Here is a 25,472-nt window from a genome sequence, read left to right as displayed (position 1 = left end):
ATATGGCTTAAAGAAGTTGCACCTACTTACCTTTTTCTGAAGAATGTCTGTCATTTTGGTTAAAAACAACAACAACAACAACAAAAAAAAAAAAACAACCCAACCAAAAAAAAACAAACAAAAAAAAAAAAAAACAAAAAAAGAAAAACAAAAACCAAACCAAACAACCCCCCTACTTAGAGGTTATTTAGAAATTCTAACAACCTCTAACAATATGTCTGTCAGTCCTGATACGCTAGTTGACTTAAATTGTGGCTTGTATTCTCAGGGATGTTACGCTGCTAAAGATAAACTAAAATGCATGCCTGTGATGATCTGTTTTCAGTAGTAAACATTAGAAGTAATAAAGCAGTTATGAATTGTATCTCAAAGGTATTTTAATGTATACCTGACATATGTCTGCATTGTTCTCAGGGTCCTTATCCACTTGAAAACGAAGTAGATCCAGACCTGATTAATGCAGGTAAAATCTTTTAAATAAATTTAATTTATGGAAAATGATTATTTATTGTTAATCTTAAAATTTTCTTTTGATTCAGTATTTGAACCCAGACTCCTGCTATATTTACTTATAAATATTATTGTATTTGTCTTATTTTAAGTGAAAGTTGGTTTTGATCAATGGAGGTGTTTAATATTCTAGTTAGCTTCTGATGTGATGCATTTTAGCAGCTACTGAAGGAAACTCTCTTTCAGGCCAGGCAGTAAAGGGTCAAATCTTCCTTTTCAGAAGTAAGATTGTTTTATGAAGCCTATATATGAATATGGATTTGTTTTCCTGCTACTCTTCACCTTCTCTCTTTTAGAAAATGCTTTTCATTGATTTATGTTTGGGACATGTTTTAAAACGTCCTGTGTAGAATGCCCTGGTTTATGTCTGGCTAGCAAGTTGCCAGGAATGCAACTCATTTGAATTTGGAGAGGTAGCAGTAGCCAGGGCAGGGGGAAAGAGCTCCTCAAACAGGACTTGGCCCATTGGAGGGCCCTGCTGCTTCTGCCACTTTCACAGAGGAATGCCAGTCCTCACATGCTGTTTTTGCCCAGCTGTTTTTAGGTATTTAAGCTCAGAAGCAGCCATGCAATGTAAAAAATTAAGCTTTTTGTGGTTTAGTGCATCTGTCTGATTTCTGTTTGTCGTGGTTTGAGCCTGGTCAGCAACCAACCCCCGCAGCTGGTCACCCTCCCTTCCCCCTCCCCACCTGGGAATGGGGGAGGGGATTAGAGGGGTGAAGGGAGACTCGCAGGCTGAGATAGGAACAGTTTAATAATGGCAGTAAAACGAGAACAATGACGATCGGAAAACAAAAAGAAATATATAAACAGGCAATGTACAGCGTAATTGCTCACCACCCGCTGACCAATCCCCAGCCCGTTCCCGGCCAGCGACCCCGAAATACCAAGATCCCACAGTCGCAATCCCGGAAGCGAGAGAGAGAGAGAGAGAGAGAGAGAGAGAGAGAGAGAGCCCCTTCCCGACCACCCCTCCTCTATACAGTGAGCATGACGTGCCATGATATGGAATATTTCACGGGCCAGTTTGGGTCAGGTGCTGTGGCCGTGCTCCCTCCCTGCTCCCTGTGCCCTGGCGCACGGGCAGGACATGGGGAGTCGGGGAGTCCTTGAAGTGTCAGCAGCAACTGAAAACACCAGTGTGCTGTCAGCATTCTTCCCATACCAAACCCAAAGCTAAATCCAAAACACAGCACTCATCTAGTCCCTGAAAAGGAATATTAACTCTATTTCAGCCCAAACCAAGACACTGTTTTCTTCACAGAAAGCTGGGCCTGTCTCCATTCTCTTGTTGCCATGTAAAATTACACCTATATAGTGCATTGTGACAAACAGAAGTGCCCAACTTGACACCTTATAAATTTTCATTGGTGTTAATGGTACAGGTTTATAGACCCATGGCTGACATCTTAGGGTTGTTTATACATGTGGAAAATCTGTGCATTTTGTATATTTTTTTTTATGTATACATATACATTCATATGCACATGTGCATGGGTGTGTACGTATGTATCCATGTAGAGAGTACCTTTCTCATGGGCTGTTAGCAAGTAGAATTAAACTCTGAAAAGGCAAAGGTGATAAAGCAGTGACATCAAGCAAGCTTTTAGTTTAATATCATGGTGCAGGTGCAATCCAGCAATTGTTTACTGACTTGAAACATTTGCTACCTGACTTAACTAATTGATATCACTATCATAATTCTATGTTATTGCCCCTGTTTCAGTATTATGTTTTAAATAAGGAGTTATTTATGGCCATCTTCCGGTTTGGAATAAGAATTTATTAAGGAATTGAATCCAGCATTTCACCAGTAGCTAGGTAACTTTTGTGATACACTGTATGAAGGAAAATGCCAGAAGCTCATGAGAGCTGTGTTAACACTTGAACTGAAATTTAGGTATTTAAAAAAAAAAATAGATTATTGAAGGTGTCACAGGAAGGAAAAAAGTGTATAGAATAAAAACCATTTACTATAAAAGGTGAAATTATATGCACACACATTAGAAGTTAAGTTCTAAAATGGGTGCATTAGAAATTAACATGTTAACAGAATGACAATAGAAAAAAATATCCAAGAACTTGTTAAATACTCTGAAAAATTGTTGTGCTTTTATATGGATGTCAGGATGATCTTGAATTGTTACTTATGGTTGATAAATATTTTTGAAGAGGTAATCTTTCAGGGATGAAGCTAACATAAGAGGTCAGAATGCAACATGGAAATCAGATTATTCCAGTATTGGTAATTCAGTGTTAAGCACCTTCACATCTTCCTCTGAAGCTGCAGTAGACAGGACACAGGGTAGGTGAACCTCAGCTCTAGCACCAAAATTATTATTGTTATCCTTGCTGAAACATTCAGAAGCTGCTAAATCACACTGACAGTTGGATTAAGACCATTCTAGTTGCTTTCCAGACAGATTTCTAAAATGATGTGAAGAAAACAGAAGCTAAATGAGAAAGAAATAGGATTTAATTCTGTTTGCATTCACTGACTGCAACGGTCCAGTGTCAGCCCCCAAAGCCCACATTTTCAAAATATACTCCCAGTTTGGGTGTTTGCCAAATTTTTATCTGCAGATGTAATTGTATTTCACTGAAATATGTATGGGTTTTTTGTTTGTTCCATTTTCTGAGTATCTCACATGAAGTTTATATTAACAGTAATTGAAAGGTAGACTTCTGTCTTATGGCAGAAATACTTACAAGTACTGACTTCCTGAGAGCTCTTTCAAGAAGTGGGTAATGCAGCGCTCTTGTTAGATTATTCTGTGGTCCTCAGCCTGTGTCTCTTCTCAGTATTGCCTTAGCTTGTCACTTTACCCCCCAGGGTTCTTTTTCAATGTTGCTGCTTGCAGGCCGTGTTGTCTCTCCCACTGCTTTGGGTGGGTGCCTGGTAGGGGAAGATAATTCAAGCAGTCTCAGCACGTTTGGATGTTAGCATGTTGAATTCTTGTGATCTGACTGCAAGATCACTTGTATGACCTTAATTCTATACTATTTCGTGTGTCAAAATTTAGTTTCCATAGCATGTCTTGGCATATAATATACATCAAGTGAACTCAATAAATTAAAGCTGGTAATGGAGGTCTCTAATTTAACTTTCCTACAGTGTCTGTTTCCCTTTTCCTATCCTCTTAGTTAGTCTCATTGTCTCTTTTTCCCTATTTTCTGGAAACTGTTTAATGATGTGTCATTCCTCTTCCACTTTGTTACTACACTAACTTGTTCTTCACAATGTCATCTGGTGCTAAAGTATTTTGTTCTGTTTTTTTTTTTTTTTTTTTTGTGTGTGTGGTTTTTTGTTTGGTTGGTTTTGTTTTTGTGGTTTTTTTTTTTTCATTTTTGATTGTTTTTTTTTCTTTTTTCCTCTCAAGTTTTCCATACTGGGTTTATAATTTCACTTTTGGCTGTGTTTCTAATGCCTTTCCAGAGGCACTCTGTACACATGGATGTTGCTTAGACTGATTCAAAATACTGGCAGGAGAGGAAAGAGAGGGCTCTGGACAGAGTAAAAGTAAGATGCTTCCATGTGTGCTCCATTAATTGACGCGACCACTGTGCAGAGAACAGTACAGCACACAGAAGCACATTTTTTGGTACACTTTAACAAAGCAAGAGTAGACTAGATCTATCAGTTATTTTCCTGTATAACTCTAGGCTGTTCAGTCTGGTCTGCTTGCTCTTCCTTGTAACATCCCTGTCTCCTAAAAATGTTCTTTATTTCAAGAGAGTTAGCTCTCACTTTTTCTGAGGGTAGAGCAGAAAGCTGAAGTCCACAGAGATTTCTTAGCTTCTAGTGTAAGCGATGTCTTGCCTGGAACTGCTGGTGGTCAAACAGTGGGCAATCCTATCATTAAAAACTGTAACAAACTGTTTCACAGTTCATTACGATTGATTAGGTTTACATGTGACACAGTAAGTGTTAACAGTTCCACAGTTGTACAGAATCTAAAGGAATTTATTTCTTGATTAATAGCTGTGATTTCATTTGTCAAAGAGACAAAATACATACATACTGTAGTTTATTTCTTTTACAGGTAAGGAGACAGTCACTGTTCTTCCAGGTTCTTCCTATTTCTCTAGCGATGAATCATTTGCAATGATAAGAGGGTACGTAACAACACAAACCCTGATCTTTTGAAATGTGAAAAAAGTAAACTGAATCAGTGACTGAACTCATTAATAATTCTTTGAAAAGTGGTTAGCATTTAACAGCCTATAAAATGATCATGGACTTAATCAGTGATGGTTTACAGGGGATTAGGTCTAGCTATTGGAAACAGAAAAACACTGTAACTAATAGATACTGTAGTGATGTTCGTGTCTACCACCACCTGGCCATATATAAACACATTTATAACTATGTTTTCACAACTACTTCTTGATCATTTCCAGGTATCTAATCTGTACTTGCACTCTGTACATTCTCTTTGCTCAGCTTGTAACTGTGATCCTCATTCCACCTCCCTAATGGAAATTCACCATCTGCACCTGTTTTTTGTTTGTTTTTCGGGAAAGAGGTTGGATGTAAACAAACACTAAATCCTAATGACTCTGAAAAGAGGATGAGTGCATATAAATATGTGAAGGAGTGCACTTAAAAGTATGAGTTCAGAGCTGATTGACTGTGCATGCAATTAACCACAACCAGACAAAAGTAATAACATTTTTAAGGGTCAGTAAGCAGACAGAAAAATTTGCATCAGTAATACATCTAAAGAGGAGAAAAAAACAACTACATGTGTGACAAAATGGTTGCTACCTCTGTGGTATGCCATCGTGTTTATACTGATGTAATGAGAATGTGAACAAAAGCTTGTTAAGACTTCTGGGCTGTCGCTTGAACATGATATGCTAATTACACACTTTCTGTTGCCAGAGGCCATGTTGATTTGACAATGCTTGGAGCTATGCAGGTGTCTAAGTATGGTGACCTGGCCAACTGGATGATTCCTGTAAGTAGGTGTTTGTACTACTGTCAGTGCACTGTGTTTAGGATAATATAAGTGTAGCTGAGGGGCCGGCAAAGGAGAAAAGGGCTGAAACAGAAGGGGGGTTGAGCTCAAAACATTAAAATAGAGGATATGTGCACCTTTAAGGTTAACAGGTTTTCTTGCGTACTGCAAGTAATCAATTATCAGGAGTCAGCCCCCTAAAATTATGTTTCTGCTAAGCACTGTGAAAAGCTAAACATGATTTATGTAAGCCTTTTTTGCTTCCTCTTGGGTCTGTGCCTTTCAAATGTCACATTTTTTTTTGCTGAGGATTGATGCTTTTTTCTTGAGAGTGATGACTCTTGTATAGTTGTACCTGGAGGAAGAACTTGAAGGAAGGTGTAAAACAGCATTTAGCTCATCATAAAATTATAAAAAAAAGTCTGCATTATTTTTCTCAGTGTTACTGTCAAAGGATCACAGTACTGTCATTTTGAATAAATCTAGAAGGAAGCAATACTATTGTATTTACCCACATACTCCTACAGCTTTCAACTGTAGAAATATAAACTAATCCCAATATTATTTAAGCAGCTGATGACATTATTCCATACTTTGAACACAGTTTAACATTAAACAATGTACCTATCTTTCACATGGTTTACAAGTTTGATATTTTCAGCAGCTTTCCGTATAGTACTTTCTGATATGGTTTAGTCTGGTTTAAGGTAATGAAGCATATTTCTGTCTATCTGTCTGAGCAGTGCTAAAGGTCTCAGGAAAGTCTTCGAAAACTAAAAGCTGGGTAGAGGAGGAAGAAAACCCAAATGAATGTCCTGTCTCCTGGAGAACTGTTAGCTGAGCCCAGCACCCTGTGTGACTTCTTCATCAGGCCTGTGAGCGCACAAGTCATGGATCAGTGGCTGGAGCATAAACTGCTCGTAGTGAGAAGGGACAAAGACAGGATCTGTACAGGCAGACATGGAAGAAGGGGTTATTTGAAGGGCTATTCCAGGTGTCTGTATGAGCAATTGTAGGGCATGTGAAGGGATTATGGCTAGGTTAGAACATGGCACATAGGAGGTAAATCCATAAGAAAACAGGTTTCCTTGGATGTTCTCATAGCACAACCTGGTTTTATGGTCACACAAATGAGAACAGACAGGGTAGTGCTGGCTAGAGCTTTTCAGACCTCAGTGATACAAGTGCTACTAGTTTTTTCCAGACTCTTTTCAACTTGCAGTGTCATCCAGTTAATACTTTGAAAAATGGGGTCTGGAAATTGATGCTGCTGTTACTGCATCACTCTGGGATCACACATGTGCTCTTCCATTGTTGTTTAATCTCTTTTGGAAGATCTCTGTGTTTTAAACATCATCAAATGGTCAGATACACCATCCGACCAAGTATGATGTGCATTAAAGTAATATTGGCTAGCTTTGCCTTGTCCAATGAAAATTTCTTTTTTTGTCTTGAGTTACAAGAACCTGCCACTGGAATCCAAAATAATGAAACTGGCCTCTACAGAGGAGCCCACACCCCCTTTGAAATATAAAGGACAAATCAGATTACTTTTTTAAGCCTAAGTTTGCTGTTTGAGCAAAGACAGAAGTATGATAGTGTAAGTTTTCAAGGAGTTGAAACCTCTGGTAACTAAAATTGGAGTTCACTTGATTTATCCATGGCTCTGTATCTCAAAGGTATGATAAGTCAACCAAACTGTAATTATGTATTTTAAATAGCTAACTTTGAAAAGCTTACATTTAGTAAATTGTATTTTTTTCAGATGATTGATCTAAATAAAAGTAGGTAGTGTACACTCTCAGTCCAGTACTGCAGGTAAATGTCACTGAGAAGCTGAGTGGGATATTTTTTCCTTCATGTTAGTCTAAGATTTTTTCCATCAAGTCAGCTACTGGATGAAGTAGCTCTGGTTTTGTGAAAGCACTTCCTTTGCGTTAACTAGTGGTGACTGTGATGTCTTCTGCAGGTAGAAATTACTTGCTTACATAGTGGCTTTTAAAAATTATTCAAAATAATTACATTCTGTGTCAAAATTTTGAATAGATGAGAAAAAATATTTAAAGCCAAGTTCTTACAATATAAACTCAATTTTTGATTGTAAATATTATTCAGATATTTTCTTACAGGCACAGTTCAAGATGATTTTTATCTATATATATTTCAGTTGTCAGATAAATTCTACATTTTGTTTAGCTGTGTTGACTTCAACTGACATTCTTTATGTTTTCACAAAATGAAAGTCACTATATAACTGTGTCCCTAGACTGTCCCTTATATTCAAGATGACTTAACTCCTGACATTTTCTTTTTTGACAATCTTTTGGTCCTGTAAATACAGTGTTAAATGTTTCTTCACCTGGTAAAGCTTTCTGTTTACTCAAGTTGTTTCTGAAAGGCCTATTAGAAAGCAGAAGGGGATGAGCTGAATTTTAGGTAGTAAGAATTGCTTTTATGTTGCTTTTGTAAACTGAAACAGCAAGAGAATTATACTTCAAAATACCCAAGTGAACAAGTAAAGAATAAAGATTCCTGCTCTGAAGTATTCCAAGTAAATCAGAAAAAATACACCTCTAGTGATAGCTCACAAAGCTGAAATGTTTGAAAAAAGATACTTCTGAATCATCAGCAAATATTTCTTAATGCTAAAAAATTCCAGTCATTTCAAATGACCATATTGGTATCTCAGGATATAAAATTTCATGCAGTTGCATCTGTGCTGAATCTAAAAGCTTTTCACTAGAGCATTCATTTTTGGAAAGCAATGTCATGAGCTGGAGCAATTCACCACTAGTTTTCTCTCTTGCTTTCTTTTACTTGGGGTGGGCTTCTTGGTTTTCTTATTTTGTTTGTTTTTTGTTTGTTTGTTTGTTTTGTTTTTTTTGTGTTTGTTTTTTTTTTTTTTAAAGCCCTTGTGCTGTATTTCCACTTTTCTTTTTATTTTGACCTTCACTTCCATTGGCTTTTCCTAGGACTTTCCTGCTGTGTTCCAAAGCATTTTAGCAAGCAGTTTTCGGGGTTGTTTTTCATTATAGTATTTGTAAATAGAGTTGCAGGACTTTTTAAATTAAAACTTGCGGTTAAAATAAATAAGTATTGTCATTTTCTCATGCCAACTTTTGTTCTTTTTCATGATTGTGTTTTTTCTGTTTGACAAAATTAGTCATGCTTAACAAACATTTTCTAAACCTGATATACTATATATATCTGTATTTCGTACAACAAAGTATGTTTACTCAAACTCAAGCTTTTGTTGTAAACTTAGACGGAACAAAAGCATGGCATTCACATACACTACAGGCACAGACAATACTTACAAAACCACATAATGCTTTCAGCGGGTAAGTAATATTTACTTTTCCAGTAGCTTTGTGCACTTTTTACTTTCTCTCAGAATACTTTTTGCCATATAGGAGTTAAACCCATTTTTCTGATCACGATGTTGCATTTCTTTCACTGTCAGTTTTTGTGACTTGTCTTTCAAGAACTTAACGATCAAAAGATGGAGCCAGCATGTTATATTAATAGAACAGACTCATTTACAAACATACTTGTTGAAACATTGAAGCTTGGATTGTTTTATCTGGCCTCCTGGTCAAACGGAAGGGGTTTGAAGGGGCCAGCTGAATCTGGAAAATCAACAGTTGGTTACAGGACTGGTGCCATAGCCAGGGGTTTGGCTGCTTAGACCATGGGACTCGCTTTGACAAATCTGGTCAACTAGGGGCTGATGGGGTACATCTGTCAGAGAAGGGAAAGAACATCCTTGGTCATAGGCTTGCCAAGCTGGTGAAGGGGGCTTTAAACTAAAGTTGCTGGGGGAGGGGAACCTCAAACCATCCCACCAGTAGCAACTTGACACCAGTGTCAGCAATAGATGCCAAGACCTGGAGAAGGGATCACAGGAGAGCAACTGAAGAGCAGCACAAAGGAATTCCAGCCATTAAGTCACCTTCATTGGGGGATCAACTTAAATGCCTCTGTGCAAACACGTGTAGCATGTGTGTTTACATAATGATAATATTATAATTATTATAATTATGCAAGGGGATTTAAGAGATGTGTGCATGCAGAGCTGTGATCTTATTGGTATCACAGGGACATGGTGGGATGATTCCTATGACTGGAGTGTTAGAATGGAAGAATACAGGCTCTTTAGGAAGGACAGGGAGGGGATATGAGGTGGAGGTGTCACCCTCTATGTCAATGACCAGCTGGAGTGCATGGAGCTCTGCCTGGGGATGGATGAGGAGCCAACCGAGACCTTATGGGTCAGGATTAAAGGGAAGGCAGAGAAAGGAAATGTTACAGTGGGGTCTGCTACAGCCCACAAGACCAGGAAGACCAAGCAAATGAGGGTCTCCATAGACAGACAAGAGCAGCCTCATGTTCACAAGCCCTGGTTCTCATGGGGGACTTCAACCACCCTGCTATGTGTTGGAGGGACAACACAGCAGGGCATCATCAATCCGGGAGGTTCCTGGAATGCGTTGATGATAACTTCCTTCTCCAAGTGACAGAGGAGCCAGGAGGAGAGGTGCTGTGCCGGACCTTGTACTCACCAACAAGGAGGGGCTGGTGGGGAGTGTGAAGCTCAAGGGCAGCCTTGGCTGCAGTGACCATGAAATGGGAGAGTTCAAGATCCTTAGGGCAGCAAGGAGGGCACATAGCAGGCTCATTACCCTTGACTTCAGGAGAGCAGACTTTGGCTTCTTTGGGGATCTGCTTGGCAGAGTAGCCTGGGATAAAGCCCTGGAGGGAAGAGGGGCCCAAGAAAGCTGGTTAATATTCAAGGGTCACCACCTCCAAACTCAGGAGCGATGCATCCCAACAAAGAAGGCGGCAGGTAAGAACACCAGGAGGCCTGAATGGATGAACAGGGAGCTCCTGCACAAGCTCAAACACTAAAAAGAAGCCTACGGAGGGTGGACACAAGGACAGGAAGCCTCGGAGGAATTCAGAGAAACTGTCTGAGCAGCCAGGGATCAGGTTAGGAAGGCCAAAGCCCTGACAGAATCAAATCTGGCCAGGGACATCAAGGGCAAGCAAAAAAGCTTTTGTAGGTGTGCTGGTGATGAAAGGAAGACTAGGGAAAATGTGGACCCTGTCTGGAAGGAAACAGGAGACCTGCTTCCCCAGAGTATGGAGAAGGCTGAGGTACTCAGAGACTTTCTTGCTTCAGTCTTCACCGGTAAGTGCTCCAGCCACACCGCCCGAGTCGCAGAAGACAAAGGAAGGGACTGGGAGAATGAAGAACTGTTCAGTATAGGAGAAGATCAGATTTGAGACCATCTAAGGAACCTGAAGGTGCACAAGTCCGTGGGACCTGATGAGACGTGTCTGCGGGTCCTGAGGGAGCTGGCAGATGAAGGGGCTAAGCCGCTATCTATCATATTTGAGAAGTCACGGCAGTCCGGTGAAGTTCCCACTGCCTGCAAAAGGGGAAACATAACCCCCATTCTTAAAAAGGGAAAAGAGAATGACCCAGGGAACTACAGCCCAGTCAGTCTCCCCTCTGTGCCCGGCAAGATCATGGAGTGGATCCTCCTGGAAACTATGCCAAGTCACATGGAAAATAAGGTGATTGGTGACAGCCAGCATTGCTTCACTGAGGGCAAATCATGCCTGACGAATTTGGTGGCCTTCTATAACAGGGTTACACTGTTGGTGAGTAAGGGAAGAGCAACTGGTGTCATCTACCTGGAATTGTGCAAAGCATTCGACACTGCACTGCGTGACATCCTTGTCTCTAAATGGGAGAGACATCGATTTGATGGACGGACCACTCGGTGGATAAGGAATTGGCTGGATGGTCGCACTCGAAGAGCTTGTGGTCAACAGCTCGATGTGCAAGTGAAGGGCAGTGGTGGGTGGAGTTCCTCAGGGGTTGGTCTTGGGACCGGTGCTGCCTAACATCTTTACTGACGACATGGACAGTGGGACTGAGCACACCCTGAGTGAGTTTGCCAACACCACCAAGCTGTGTGGTGCGGTCGACACACGGGAGGGCAGGGATGCCATCCCGAGGGCCCTGGACAGGCTGGGGAGGTGGGCCCGTGCAAACCTCACGGAGTTCAACAAGGCCAAGCACAAGGTCCTGCACACAGGGCAGGGCGATCCCAAGCACAAACACAGGCTGGGTGATGAGGTGATGAGTGGATTGAGAGCAGCCCTGTGGAGAAGGACTTGGGGGGTTTTAGTGGATGGAAAACTGACCATGAGCCAGCAAGGTGTGCTTGTTGCCCAGAAATCCAACCGTGTCCTGGGCTGCATCAAGAGCAGTGTTGCCAGCAGGTCGAGGGAGGGGATTCTGCCCCTCTACCACTCTGGTGAGACATCACGTAGAGTACTGTTTCCAGCCCCAACATCAGACGGACATGAGCCTGTTGGAACAGGTCCAGAGGAGGGTCAGGAAGATGATCAGGGGGCTGGAGCAGCTCCCTGTGAAGACAGGCTGAGAGTTGGGGTTGTTTAGACTAGGGAAGAGAAATCTCTCGGGAGACCTTATAGCAGCCTTCCAGTGCTATAAAGGGGGCTACAGGAAAGATGGGGAGGAACTTTTAACAAGCTTGTGTAGTGTTCGGATGAGGGATAATGGTTTTAAACTGAAAGAGGGTAGATTTAGATTAGATATAAGGTAGAAGTTCTCTGTGAGGGTGGTGAGGCCCTGGCACAGGATGCCACAGAGAAGCTGTGGCTGCCCCCTCCCTGGAAGGGTTCCAGGCCAAGTTGGACAGGGCTTTGAGCAACCTGTTCTAGTGGAAGGTGTCCCTGCCTGTGGTGGTGGAATTAGAACTAGATGGTCTTTAAGGTTCCTTCCAACCCAAACCATTATATGATTGTAAGTTTTTCTCAAAGTCTTTGCGTTCTTTCCATCAGTGCTTTATGTTCTGTAGAAGATGCTGATTTTAGTTCTGTATCCTTATCAAGGACATTATTTTCCATACCTGGAATTGCTTATTTTGATTATGAAGATGTCTCTCCATTCTGTTCAGCCCCAAATTTCTGAATAACAAGTACGTTTTCAGAACAGGAAAGTATAAAATACAACTTCACGTACCTTTTATTTGTCTTTTTGTTACCTTTGAGGTATACCTTTTTACTAGTTTATGCATCAGTCCCCTTTGACTTTTTTCTGTCTTCATCTGCCACTCTTACTACCCTTTGGCTGCCTGTAAATTTCTTTTGCCATGAGTTTGTATTTACTTGTGAGTAAATATGCCAGCCAGGAGCCTTTCCAATTAAGAGTCATTTCCCCTTGGCTACTTCGTTTTGAAATCCATTGGTCAGATCTTAATCTGTTTTACATATGTGTTGCTACCGTTCTACAGTACAGAGTTTTAAAATGGGATTAACCAGCACATAGGTATTCAGATCTTCCTGCTTTTCCTGTAAATAAGATTATATGTTATTGTCATTTAAATTGAATGATGAGCGAGATGCGTCTTCTTTTAGTCACAAGATTTGTGTGGGATGGCACAAAGATCAACTATGCTGAAAGCTTATAGTGTAAGGAAACTTTAAGCTGTATTTTATTGTAACATTTTTTACTTATGTGTTTAATTTTTAATGTTTCATTTTTAAAACGTGTTTAGGTTTGGGTTAAGTATTTCTTATAAGCTGTAGCTTTTGGGTTCTTGGATTGATGGTATTTGACGTTATTTCAGAGGCAAGTAATATGTCATAAATTTAATGTTTTGAATAAGTACCATCATGAAGCTATCCTTTTTGTCTCATAACAGCTTGATAACACTTGAGCCCTAGTGCATGCATGTGCATATTTACTTGCACTTACTTATTAGGAACTGAGCGAAGGCAGGCTTATTGCAATAATTACAGCCCTTCTTTTGCTCTTATCTGTTAATTTCTAATGGAGAGGAAAATCCTGCGAGTAAAGGAAGTTACCTCCTAAACGCTGGCATTTATTGGTAGTTTTATTCCATATAAGCGCTACTCTTAATGGCTTTTTGTCTTCCTCCCTTTGGTATTTCTCCAACTAACAAGAGGGTTTCTGGGGAGGGAAAGGAGAAGCAGGTGGAAAATTTCTGAAGGGTCCCTGGGAACAGAGTGCAGCTAGGAGAAGGTGGCCAAGAGAGGTGGAAGAGAAACGCTGAGGACGTGGCCATGGAGCAGAGCAGGCAGGCACACGTGAGCCCATAGCTACTGGGAGCTACTGGATGGAGCCACGTTTCACTTTATTAGTGAAGGACACAGTATCTGACCTATCCATGTCTCTCAAGCTACTGTCAGAAATTGCTGCTAGCATCACAGCTTCACTGCATCTACAGAGCAGCAGCACAAGCATGCACTGTCACCGCAGTCCTGGCACCTGTGACAGTTTAAATCATCTCACTTGGGATTTTAAAAGTTGTGGGATTAACTGCACATCTCTCTGCCTATACTTGCTTTGTTTGTAGTACCTTTCTACAGGTGACTTTTTGAGACGCTCAGAACAGAAGCACTTTATGAAACAGTTTCTGCTGCCCTTCTGGTGGCAACACCTTACTACAAAGTGCTACTTTATTTTCTACAGGCTTCCTAACAGAAGGTACTTGACTCTGGGTGCTGTTGTGACACGTGTCAGAGGCTGGGCATAGGTCAAAACAAAACACCAGAACTTCTGAAATGTTCCTGTGTGATACCAGGGCCTCTGTCTTCTTAATAGTCATTTTTGAACATCACTTAGCCATTAAAAAACACTAACAGTATAAGTACTGATATGGCTGATGTGCTTTCCAACAGAATAACCATTGAAGCAATGGTGGAGGAGCACTGCAGCTGGAAGTTCATGAATCTGAAAGAGCAGAATGGATTACATGTCTGTGACATTGCATTTCAGTAGGCAGAAATTTATTACGGGTGAAAAATATAACTATGAAGCATATCATTAATGAGAGGGTAACATGCTTAGGAGTACTACAAGGGTGTTGCAAGTTTATGCACGAGAAAATAAGAAGGGCCCAGCTGGAACTTAATTCGGCTACTGCCATACAAGACCATAAAAATGTTTCTATAAATACGTTAACAATGAAAGGAAGCCTAAGGAGAATCTCCATCCTTTGGTGGATGTGAGGGAAACATCATGACAAAGGATGAGGAAAAGGCTGCGGTACTTAATGCCTTCTTTGCCTCAGTCTTTAATAGTAAGACCAGTTGTTCTCTGGGTATCCAGCCCCCTAAGCTGGAAGACAGGGATGGGGAGCAGAATGAAGTCCCTGTAATCCAAGGGGAAATGGTTAGTGACCTGCTACACCATTAGACACACACAGGTCTAGGGGGCTGGATGGGATCCACTTGAGGGTACTGAGAGAGCTGGTGGAAGTGCTCACCAAGACACTTTCAATCATTTATCAGCAGTCCTGGCAAACTGGAGAGGTCTCAGTTGACTGGAGGTTAGCAAATATGACGCCCATTTACAAGAAGGGCCAGAAGATGGATCCAAGGAATTACAGGCCTGTCAGCCTGACCTCAGTGGCAGGGAAGGTTATGGAGCAGATCGTCTTGAGTGCCATCACATGTACAGGACAACCAGGTGATCAGGCCCAGTCAGCATGGGTTTATGAAGGGCAGGTCCTGCTTCACTGACCTCATCTCCTTTTATGACAAGGTGACCTGCTTAGTGGATGAGGGAAAGGCTGTGAGTTTTGTTTACCTGGACTTTAGTAAAGCCTTTGACACCATTTCCCACAGCATTCTTCTGGAGAAACTAGCTGTTCACAGCTTGGACACACATACTGTTTGCTGGGTAAAAAACTGGCTGGATGGCCAAAGAGTTGTGGTGGATAGAGTTAAATCCAGTCAGTGGTCACAAGTGGTGTTCCCAAGGGCTCAGTATTAGGGCTAGTTCTGTTTAATATTTTTATCAATGGTCTGGATGAGGGGATCAAGTGAACCCTCAGTAAATTTGAAGAGGATACCAAGCTGGGCAGAAGTGTTGATCTACTTGAGGGTAGGAGGGCTCCACAGAGGGATCTGGACAGGCTGGGTCAATGGGCTGAGGCCATTGTATAAGATTCAACAAGGCTCAGTGCCAGGTCCTGCACTTGGCGTCACAACAACCCCAGCAACGCTACAGGCTTGGGGAAGAGTGGCTGGAGAGCTGCCTGGCAGAAAAGGACCTGACGGTGTTGCTTGACAGCCGGCTGAATATAAGCCAGCAGTGTGCCCAGGTGGCCAAGAAGGCCAACAGCATCCTGGCTTGTGTCAGAAATAGTGTGGCCAGCTGGACTAGCGAAGTGATCGTCCCCCTGTACCTGGCACTGGTGAGGCCACACCTCCAATACTGTCTTTGGTTTTTGGTCCCTCACTGCAGGAAAGACACTGAGGTGCTGGAGCATGTCTGGAGAAGGACAGTGAAGCTAGTGAAGGGTCTAGAGTGCAAGTCTTCTGAGGAGCAGCTGAAGGAGCTGAAGTTATTTAGTCTGGGGACGAGAAGGCTGAGGGGAGACCTTATTGCTGGCTACCTGAAAGGAGGTTGTGACGAGGTGGGTGTCAGTCTCAGCTCTCAAGTAACAAGAGGGAATGGCCTCAGGTTGCACCAGGTGACATCTAGATTAGGAAGTTCTTCACCAAAAGGGTTGTCGAGCACTGGAACAGGCTGCCCAGGGAAGTGGTTGAGTGACCATCCCTAGAGGTATTTAAAAGGCATGTAGATGTGGCACTTAGGGATATGGTTTAGTGGTGGACTTGGCAGTGTTAGATTTAAGGTTGGACCTGATGATCTTAAAGGTCTTTTCCAACATAAATGATTTTATGATTCTCAGTGAAGGCTGAGTTAGTCAACGTCTTTGCCTTAGACTTTAGTGTCATGGTCTCTATGGCTCCTGCTAGCATCTGGGGGAGGGTGGGGAGTACCCATCATAGAAGTGGATTGAGGACTGATTAAACAATTCAGTTAACATGGTCCAGCCTCAGAGATGATACCAGGACTGATGCTCTTTAACATCTGTATTCCCTACAAACAATATAAACCAAATAAAATGTTGAGCAGGAAAATTCACTAGCTTTTTGTATTCTGCTGGAGTACAGAATTAATGTTTTGATAGCTAAGATAATGCAGTTAGGCAGCTGAGGAAGAGGGCGATGTAATTTGTGCAGGATGGTGCAGTTTGGATACGTATGTCTGGATCATTCTTGGAAAAAATCTTGAATTGTAGAGCAAGCATCCTTAATTTTTAATACTTTGACTTGGAGTACCTAAAGGATTAAAGTGTTAATAATTAAATAAATTGAAAGAAAATGATACAAAAATTCCAAGCTTTATCAAAGATGATTATCTGGAAAGAAGACATGAGAAAACCTAATTCAGATTTAGTAATAAATCTTTTAATTTACCATCTGTAGAGGTCAGTATAACCTAAGGCAATAGGACTATAATTTTGTGCATTATTGGTAGTTTTTTTACAGAGCTTCAAAGAACATCTTTTGCACAGTTCTGGACACTTTGGCCATGAGTTGAACTGTGTGTTAATTGGCATAGACATTTTTTTAATGAAAATAAACTAGCAGAGGGCAGCTGAGTATGTGACTGAGAGACAGTTTTTGGTTTTGTTTTTTAATTACTATTTGTAGCACTAAACCCGAGAGCAGAGGGCTCCACAGCAAGAGCTTTTCTGACTTGAAAATATAATTTTTAATGATGGGAGAAAGGACACATATCCCTGAATGCCTCAGAGCATGGCAGGTCTTCTCAAGGAGCCCCGTTGCAGGCTCTTCACCAGTTTGCTTGAGTAGAAGTGTCTATGTGCAAGGCGTATTTTCAGTTTGAATGCAAACACACTGTCTAGTAACTCTTCTACTATTTCTGTTGCACCAAGTACAGCAAACTGTCAGTGTTTTGTTTCAATTTGTACAACGTCGCAAGAAATGTTGAGAAACGTATTTTAACTATTAACTGTAAAATTAATTAAGCAGTACTAATAAGCTAAATTCTTCATGAACAGAAAATATGCAGGTTAATTATGTTCAATGACTGGGTTTCTCTTGGTAGTAACGTGAAATTGTCTGATGGCTAGGACATGACTGAGTAGGGCTTCTACAGCACTAGTTGAACAAGGGAAAAGGACATGACCTGCAGTTACCTAGAGTCTCCTTGGAAATCTACGTTTCAATGGGATATTAATATGAAGAGGTTCTAGGTTTTGGTGGACACGTGTCTTGGCCTGAAGCTTACAGTAGTGTATCAGTTTACTGCTTCTCTCTCAACAAACGCGTCTGGAAGCCCTGCAGAGCCCTTGCAGCATGTAATTACCACCACTGGAACAGTGCTGGAGCCTCAAAGGAGAAAGGGAGCGTATTGTGTTAGCTCTACTCCTTCCAGCAATCTGAGGGCTTTTTCTATTGATTTTGTTTGTGTTTATTTCTCTTCAGACTGCATGGAAGGAATGTACAAGCTCACTTGGTGTTTTATTCATACTCTTAAATTTTCAGTGTGCAAAGTGGCAGCTATACATTCAGCATCTGTATGATGAGAGCAGCTGAAGAAACTCTGCCTGTCTCAAAAATACAAGCATATGTGAAAGACTCCTAATCTGTGGGTTAGTAGTAACAATTGTGACTATGATATGAAACCTCACTTTAAAGTGAGACTAGCATTACGTTGGCAGTAATATTTAATTGTTTCATGCTGTGCTGTGTGCAAAGGTAAATGGAAGGCTTGACTGTCCATTTACACTGAAATAATATTAATCATTATAAAGCAAATCCATTTTAATGAAGCACATCACAGACTGTTTTGAGTTGGTCCTGAGATGCAGTTTCTCAGTGTATTAATTTGAATTTCACTCAGTCATTCTAATCTGTTGCCAGTGGTTCTTGCAAGTGAGTTTTGCGGGAGAATGAAGGAATAAAATTTGGCTAACTTTCTTTGCACATATTCTATGCTCTCTTAATTTTCTGGTTATGGAAGGTAAAAATACAGTGAGTGCACATATTTGTGTATGCTATCTTTTAGAGAAGACTTACTAATAAATTTTTCTAAGAAGTATCAGTCACTCGAGAACTTACGTTCCATTCTTTCAAAAGGAAAGCAAAATTAAAAAGTATAACGTTATGTGTGTTTTAGGACAGATCTGGTTAACATTCTTGAAAATCAAGTAATTTTCTGTATGTGTAAGCCATACAACTAAATCTTTATTTTGGCCATCCTTGAAAAAATAGCTTCACCCTGTTGTGCATGTAGAGTGTGCTTAGCTTTGTTGTATTTAGCTGGTATTCACTCTTTATTGTGCTGTTGCATTATCAACTCTACTGATTCAAAAATCCCATTAATGATTTCCCATTGATTCTTGGTAATCCAGCTGTCATAGATTCATAGAATAGTTTGATTTGGAAGGGACCTTAAAGACCATCTAGTTCCAACCCCCCTGCCATGGGCAGGGCCACCTTCCCCTAGACCAGGTCACTCACAGCCCCATCCAGCCTGGCCTGGAACCCTTCCAGGGAGGGGGCAGCCACAGCTGCTCTGGGCAACCTGGGCCAGGGCCTCACCATCCTCACAGTGAAGAATTTCTTCCTTACATCTAATCTAAGCTTACCCTCTTTCAGGTTAAAGCCATTACCCCTTGTCCTGTTGCTAAATAACCTTGTAAAAAGTCCCTTCTCATCTTTCCTGTAGTCCCCCTTTAGGTACTGGAAGGCTACTTTAAGGTCTCCCTGGAGTTGACAGTATAATTAAAGTAATTCTGTAATTGTGCCATATAAGGACATAAAATCAATGGAAAATAGGACAAGGAAGCATATTTTGAAACACTGAATGTCCAGCTTTATTCGTCTTTTTGATACAGTCTTCATCCAGTCTTTCACTGAAGAAATGGAAACTTAAATCTGGAAGAGTTGTGGCTTTCATTTTTGAGTCAATTACAAATGTACCTTTCCTTTAAACACTGGACAGGTCTGTTAGGCATGGACAAAGGATTGTCATCCACAGTTTTATGTAACTAGAATAGATTTATGCATATGTATTTTTTAATATTACCTTCTGATTGGGATCTTTTTTTGTACAGTGCTAAGATCTGTGTTAGCTTGCACCCCCCTCAAACAAACCAAAAACCCCAAACCAACCACATCTAACCCTACCACAGTTGATGAGATATTTTTGTCAAATAGTTATATGTGGCCCTCATGACCTCCTTACTTGTACTGTGAATGCCATTTGAAGTTGGCACATTTGTGAAGACAGACAGTACCTGTATGGAGAAGGAGACCCGTGTGACTAATGTGTGTTAGTAGTGCGTACATACCACTGCAGAGAGGGGCAGAGCAGAAAACTTTGAAGGGGTCCTAAATTTATCTTTTTTAGTGCAGTGTTAGCACCATTGGTGGTGGTGATAGAAGTACCTTGTATCCACTGCATTACCTTCATTTCTGCTTTTCTCTGTGGAGTTAATACTGTTCCAGTCTCTCTGAATTTTAGTAGTTGTTCCTGACACAATAAAATTACCTCTTTTCATAGGGAAGCTGAGACTGGTGATGGATTCTGTACCTGCCACCTAGTCTGTGTCTGTGGCCATCAGAGATCATATTGACATTCTTTATATTTTTACTGTCTGTCAGTAGCTTGTTGAAGGTGTTCCAGGGGGATGCCCGAAAATTCAGATTGAATGGGAAGCCTGCGCAAGGACTGTGGTTTAAACTAGAAGCATTCATTATCTTCTGTAGGGGTTTTTGAAATAGTAGTTTTACTAACTTTGAGCATAATGTGAGGCATATGTATGCTTTTATTAATGGAAGGAAAGAGAAATTTCGGACTGAATGCTGTTTATTTAATACAAGCATTAGGACAGTTAGCAACATGGGCAAGGACTCTTAACAGGGAAGTAGCTCGGTTCCTTTTCAAACAAGTATATACTTTCACCTTGGCTGTCCTTTGATGTTCAATTTTAAATTGAATTATTCAAGCTTTTCTTTTCATCCTCATTCTAATCTTTCAAACTCTGCATTTACCACTGGTAAGTTTTCATGGTTTCTTGAACACAGCATTAGCATCTGCTTTGCTGTACTGTTGATGTGATATGTGTTTGTCTCAAAAGATTATTTTCTTTTTTGCATAACCAGATCAGTTCAGATGCATTTTATCCTATGATGTTGGAAGTAGCTGTAAAATTCAGTTATGGAAGAAAAGTCATTCCCCCTGAGAATCAAGAGGAAGGGTGTAAGACATCAGCATGGAATCAAGACTTTAATGGTGTTTGAAGTCTTGTGAATTTAATTCTTTTCTCTCAACCACCTCTTTCTAGTCTGTTTGGAGTTTCTTATAAATTGTTTCTTGCTTGCTATAGCATCTTTCTAGTTTTCATTACCATTGTGGAATAACTTCACATTCTCATGAAAAGTGTCTTGACTGTCTTGCCCACCTTAGAGTACTCACAAGCTTCTGCTGGAATGCCACAGATTGTCTTGGATGCTACAAGTGACCAAACCAACAGGAATGTTTCTTTTTAGGAATTACGATTAGGCTAAATTACTTTCTCAGGCTCTTTAATATTGTATTTTGACCACTCAAATGATGTTCAGATAGGAAGGCATCAGATGAGAAAATATATACCCTTCTTTCTTATTTTCTTAAAAATGCCCCATCACCACCATAACAAAATAATTTATTTTGCAATAAATAGGCAATATAAGAAATTCCACTAATTTTTTATGGTTTTATGTCTGTGAAGAAGCAGAAGAGCTGAATATCTTAATTATAAAAAAAAAAATTAAAAATCCATCAGGTCCATGAATTTCTGCCTCTTGTATCCTAAGATTTTTTGGACTGAGACTTAGCAAGAACTGCTGATGAAGCACAATGTAAAAAGCAGAATTCCTCCTTGCAATATGGACTTTTTATGGTAACTGCAAAGCTACAAGAAAACAGTCAGCTTGTTTCTGTCTTCTGCCTAACCCTCTATATAAATATCACCAGCATTGGGCCTCCGAGGAAGCACATGGCTAATTCAGAAATTTTTTCTTCTCACTTCAAGCACTTGCTGATGAAATGGGCTTTATAATAGTGCTTCAAATGACTAGCGCACTACCACTGAACTAAGTCTTTCCTTCTGGTTTGCTAAGCAAGCAGCACCAATGTAACTGGGAACTAACAAAAATCATATTAAATAAAGAAATGGGGGGAGGGCATGCAAACCCTGGACCTTACCAACACTGTAAGAAGGAGCAGGAAACCTGCAAATATACTTCAGTCATTGCTTATTTGAAATACCTCTTTTTTTTTTTTTTTTTTTTTTTTCAAAATTGTTTACAAAAATTGAACTTTGTACTGGTTCTTACATTAAACTTAAATGCCTTATCAGGTAACCAAGAGTGAAGAGTTTTACTGTCTGCTCTTTGCCTAGTTCAATCAAAAATAAATAAAAATTAACGTTTTTTTGAAGTGAAATGTATAGTTCCCACTTCAGTTAGTATCCAGTACTATAAACCCAATTTAGCTTTATTCAGAGATTTCATAACAGAGGTGGCTGTTGTACGAGGTCTTCAGGAAGAGAAAATGTTTATTTTTATGACAGATTTCAAATTACATGCAAAGTATTCAAATAAAACAGTCTGATTTTTGTCAGGTACAATTAAATATGCTATTAAAATCTAAAAGAAACAGAAATTGCTTGTTGCTTGTAAATGTGCAGTGTTTATAAATATCAGAGCTGTTTGGGTCTGCGTGATTATCCTAGGCAAAAGGAGCAAAATGTGCTTTGGGAATCATCTTTTAGTCTCAAGCATTTAAATTCAAATGTAGGATGCAGATGTCCCCTATGCCAGTATGGTGATGGGGAAAGTGCAGGTTGTGGGAGTTTGGTAGATGCATAAGGCTCTTATGCTTTGGATATTCCTCAAAATAAAAGCATGTAATTACTTGGCTAGTTACAGTTAATGCTTAATTGACTTGCTTTACCAGGCCACCTACAGTGATGAGTATGTTTGCCTGAAGAGGAGCATCAGACATAGCAATTTAAAGGTCCCTAAGTCCTTCTCTTCAACTTAATTTGCGTTTTCCTGCTTCTGCATACACAAGGGGACAAAGTCTCTTCTCTCAGTCCTGTATGACAGCTTCTCCAGCAGATTTGTCATTGTCCTTCATTGGCACTTACTTCTTCAGATACTTCCTAGTTGCTGTAGGTCTTTACCAGTTAATAGAACTAAAAGGCCTGCTAAATGAGCTAATGACATTGCCAGGACAGGAGTATGGATAGCATAATCCTCAGTTCAAACATATTCTGAGTTTTGGGGAGAGAACCCATCATCTTCAGCTACTCTGTATTACCTGCTAGTGAGCTTCTGTCAGGCACTTGAGAGGTCACTGCAGTCTATGTAAGATCTCTGTATTTCCAGATAGGATGGAGAATGATCTGAGCAGTGCCAGGAAGTTAAGAACAGAGATAAATCCCCTCATCCCTTCCAGATTTGTATTTGCAAAGAAATACTTAGTATCAATTAATGAAATTAATATTAAATATCAATCTGACCTGAGTAATTCTAAAGGGACTATTTATAGCGGAAGGTGTGATTTATTCTTCACTGTGCAAACAGTAAGAAAATACTTTTTTTTTTTTTTTTTTTTAAGGGGTGTGTGTGTGTGTATATTCCTTCATTATGATCAAGAAACCACAATTATTGAGATAACTCTAAGTTGCTGGCCTGGCAGCTTAATGAGACAAGTCTCTTCCATGAGTTTGATATCATGGACCATAGATACTGATACTAGTAAGGTACTGAATCGCATAGCTAATAAAAGGAAGTATAATAGGAAAGCTTTATCCTAGGAAGTTTTCCAGTTGTTTAACCTTATACTTTTAGGTTTTATATATATAATAGCATACACTGTATTACTGTCCATAATTTATTTTAATTGCAAATAATAACCAGTCAAAAGACGGCAAATACAAAACACTTGAGACAGAAATTAATTTATTTTAATCTGTAAAATTCTTTGCCTCATGTTTCCTGCTAACCTCCTGTCTCATGCAGATGTCTTGATGTGCCACTCCCCTTTCTGCCCTTCTCAGCAACTGTGGAGTGGCACGTGAGGTTGTTGCCTTGTTTGTTTTTTGGGGTCTAATGCTTGTTGTCTAAAAATGACTGCACTACTCGTATTGATAGAATTTTGTGTTTAAGGTCATTTGCCATCAGAAGTGTGGACCTCTTACCTTGCAAGATGAGATGTGTTCAGTTTAAAGTGGTGGAAGCAAGCAGGGGTTGAATGCTGTGGCATTATGGAAAGTAAAAACAGAGGTAGCTGAACACCAAGTCATAGTGTAGCTGCTGTGATAACAGGTGTAATTCTGGCAATCTTCAAGAGAAGAATGAGCCATGGAGTCAGGAATTACTGCTTGGTTTGAGGGACAAACAGAAGTGAATACCGATCCACATTTATTTATTTGCCCATTTTATGAAATGACATCCACATATATCTGGAATAGAACAAAAAAATTGGTTTGTGCTAATACAATGATGCGAATCATGGCTTTCTAAACTGGCAGGTGGAGAGCATTTAGATGTTCTTGTTACTACATTTCATAAGCAAAGGTTTCTTTTGAGGAACTAATAACATTTCTATCAGGAGAATGAACACTGCTTTTCTAATGTCAGAACCATTGGAACTAAATTAATTGCTCCTCAGTGTCCAGGCTTCCATTAATCTAGTGATACTACTCAGATTTAAGTTACATGCAAGGCCAGCAGCCATGGCAGTGGATCCTTATTCAACTCATTATTATTCCCTTATTTACATCATACAGACAGCTGCTTTGCTCTGGTGAAATTCTGTTAGCATTTGAATACAGTAGTGATGAAATAGATGGGCTTTCTATGTAAGAAAAGATGAATAGCTTGTGCTGTCATTGCAGCCAATATATTCTCTCTCTTTTTTTTTTTTTTTTAATGGTAAAAATATTACATTTCTATTAAAAATTTAATTATAGGGTAAGATGGTGAAAGGAATGGGGGGTGCCATGGACCTGGTATCCAGTGCGCAGACCAAAGTGGTTGTCACCATGGAGCACTCAGCCAAGGTAAGGCTCTGCTGCTTCTTTCTAAATAAGTGTTTTGTGTTGTACCAAAAAAAAAAGAAGAAAAATGTAGAAAGACATCTTACATTCATTCTGCTACTTTAGGGGGCTTTGACAGTTTTGCTGTTAGTTATTAGGTGCAGCAGGGGACTAAGTTAGTATGGTTCCTTTCCTCTTGTAAGTGAATCATTCACCATGGGAAAAAAAAAATGAAATATTAACTTGATGTTTAAAAGCTGCACACATGTTTTAGTTACTTCATGCAAATTTAATGAGAGTGGCAATTGCCAGAGCTACAGTAAATGCTACCCCAGAGGTTTTACTCTTCGCCTCAGAATAATTTGAAAAATTAGGTTTCCCATGGTTAGATACTTCTTATGATGGAAAGATATTTACCTTTGAAGTTGCCAGTCAAACTGGTACTGACAGCTTAGTAGAATAGATCTTTTTGGCATAATGAAATGCTGGCTGCCTTACATTATTATGTGATAGAGGTTAATTCAGAGACTTCTTTGAGGAGGGAGTTTTATAAACGGTCTCCCACAGAAGGTCATAGAAAGCTTGTCATTTGAAACTTCTAAATCCAGACTGTTCAAACTATGAGAAAAATGTACTGTAGGACCAAAATCTCTATTTTCAGGGAACTACACCGAATGCTTAAAAATGAACTTTTAATTTCTGTGTTTCTGTTATTCCAAATTTGTTGTATGTCTGCAATAAGAATTAGTTGTGTATTGTTCAAGAGAATATACCTGTCAGAATGCATAACTGCAAGCATAAGGAATTTGCATGGTAAACTATAGTAAATATGTGAACATTAAAGCTAAATATATTTTCTGCTTTTTCCATGCGATTTGAAGAATAAATTTTCCCTTTAAAAATACAAATTTTGAAAAATACAGCAGTTTCACAATTTATACTAAGCTGTGATCTCAAGGGGCACATTTTCAGTAACAAGGCTGAGTCTGACCCAATAGTTTTTGTAAGCACCTATGTAAAT

The 25,472-nt window shown here is 39.9% G+C and overlaps 1 protein-coding gene across 1 annotated transcript in view; it reads left to right on the top strand.

The window, feature by feature from the left end:
- OXCT1 (3-oxoacid CoA-transferase 1) overlaps positions 1 to 25,472 on the top strand; it is a 97,655-nt gene that overhangs the window by 54,347 nt on the left and 17,836 nt on the right. The window contains exons 11-14 of the mRNA XM_042804675.1: positions 415 to 463; positions 4,554 to 4,626; positions 5,396 to 5,471; positions 24,386 to 24,475. Of these exons, the coding sequence (XP_042660609.1) occupies positions 415 to 463; positions 4,554 to 4,626; positions 5,396 to 5,471; positions 24,386 to 24,475 (288 nt within the window). The remainder of the gene's footprint in view (positions 1 to 414; positions 464 to 4,553; positions 4,627 to 5,395; positions 5,472 to 24,385; positions 24,476 to 25,472) is intronic.

This window comes from Tyto alba, unplaced genomic scaffold (genome assembly GCF_018691265.1).
Source record: "Tyto alba isolate M040663 unplaced genomic scaffold, T.alba_DEE_v4.0 Super-Scaffold_42, whole genome shotgun sequence".
In the NCBI taxonomy this organism is placed as follows: Eukaryota; Metazoa; Chordata; class Aves; order Strigiformes; family Tytonidae; genus Tyto; species Tyto alba.
This window is presented reverse-complemented; position numbering and strand designations above follow the sequence as displayed.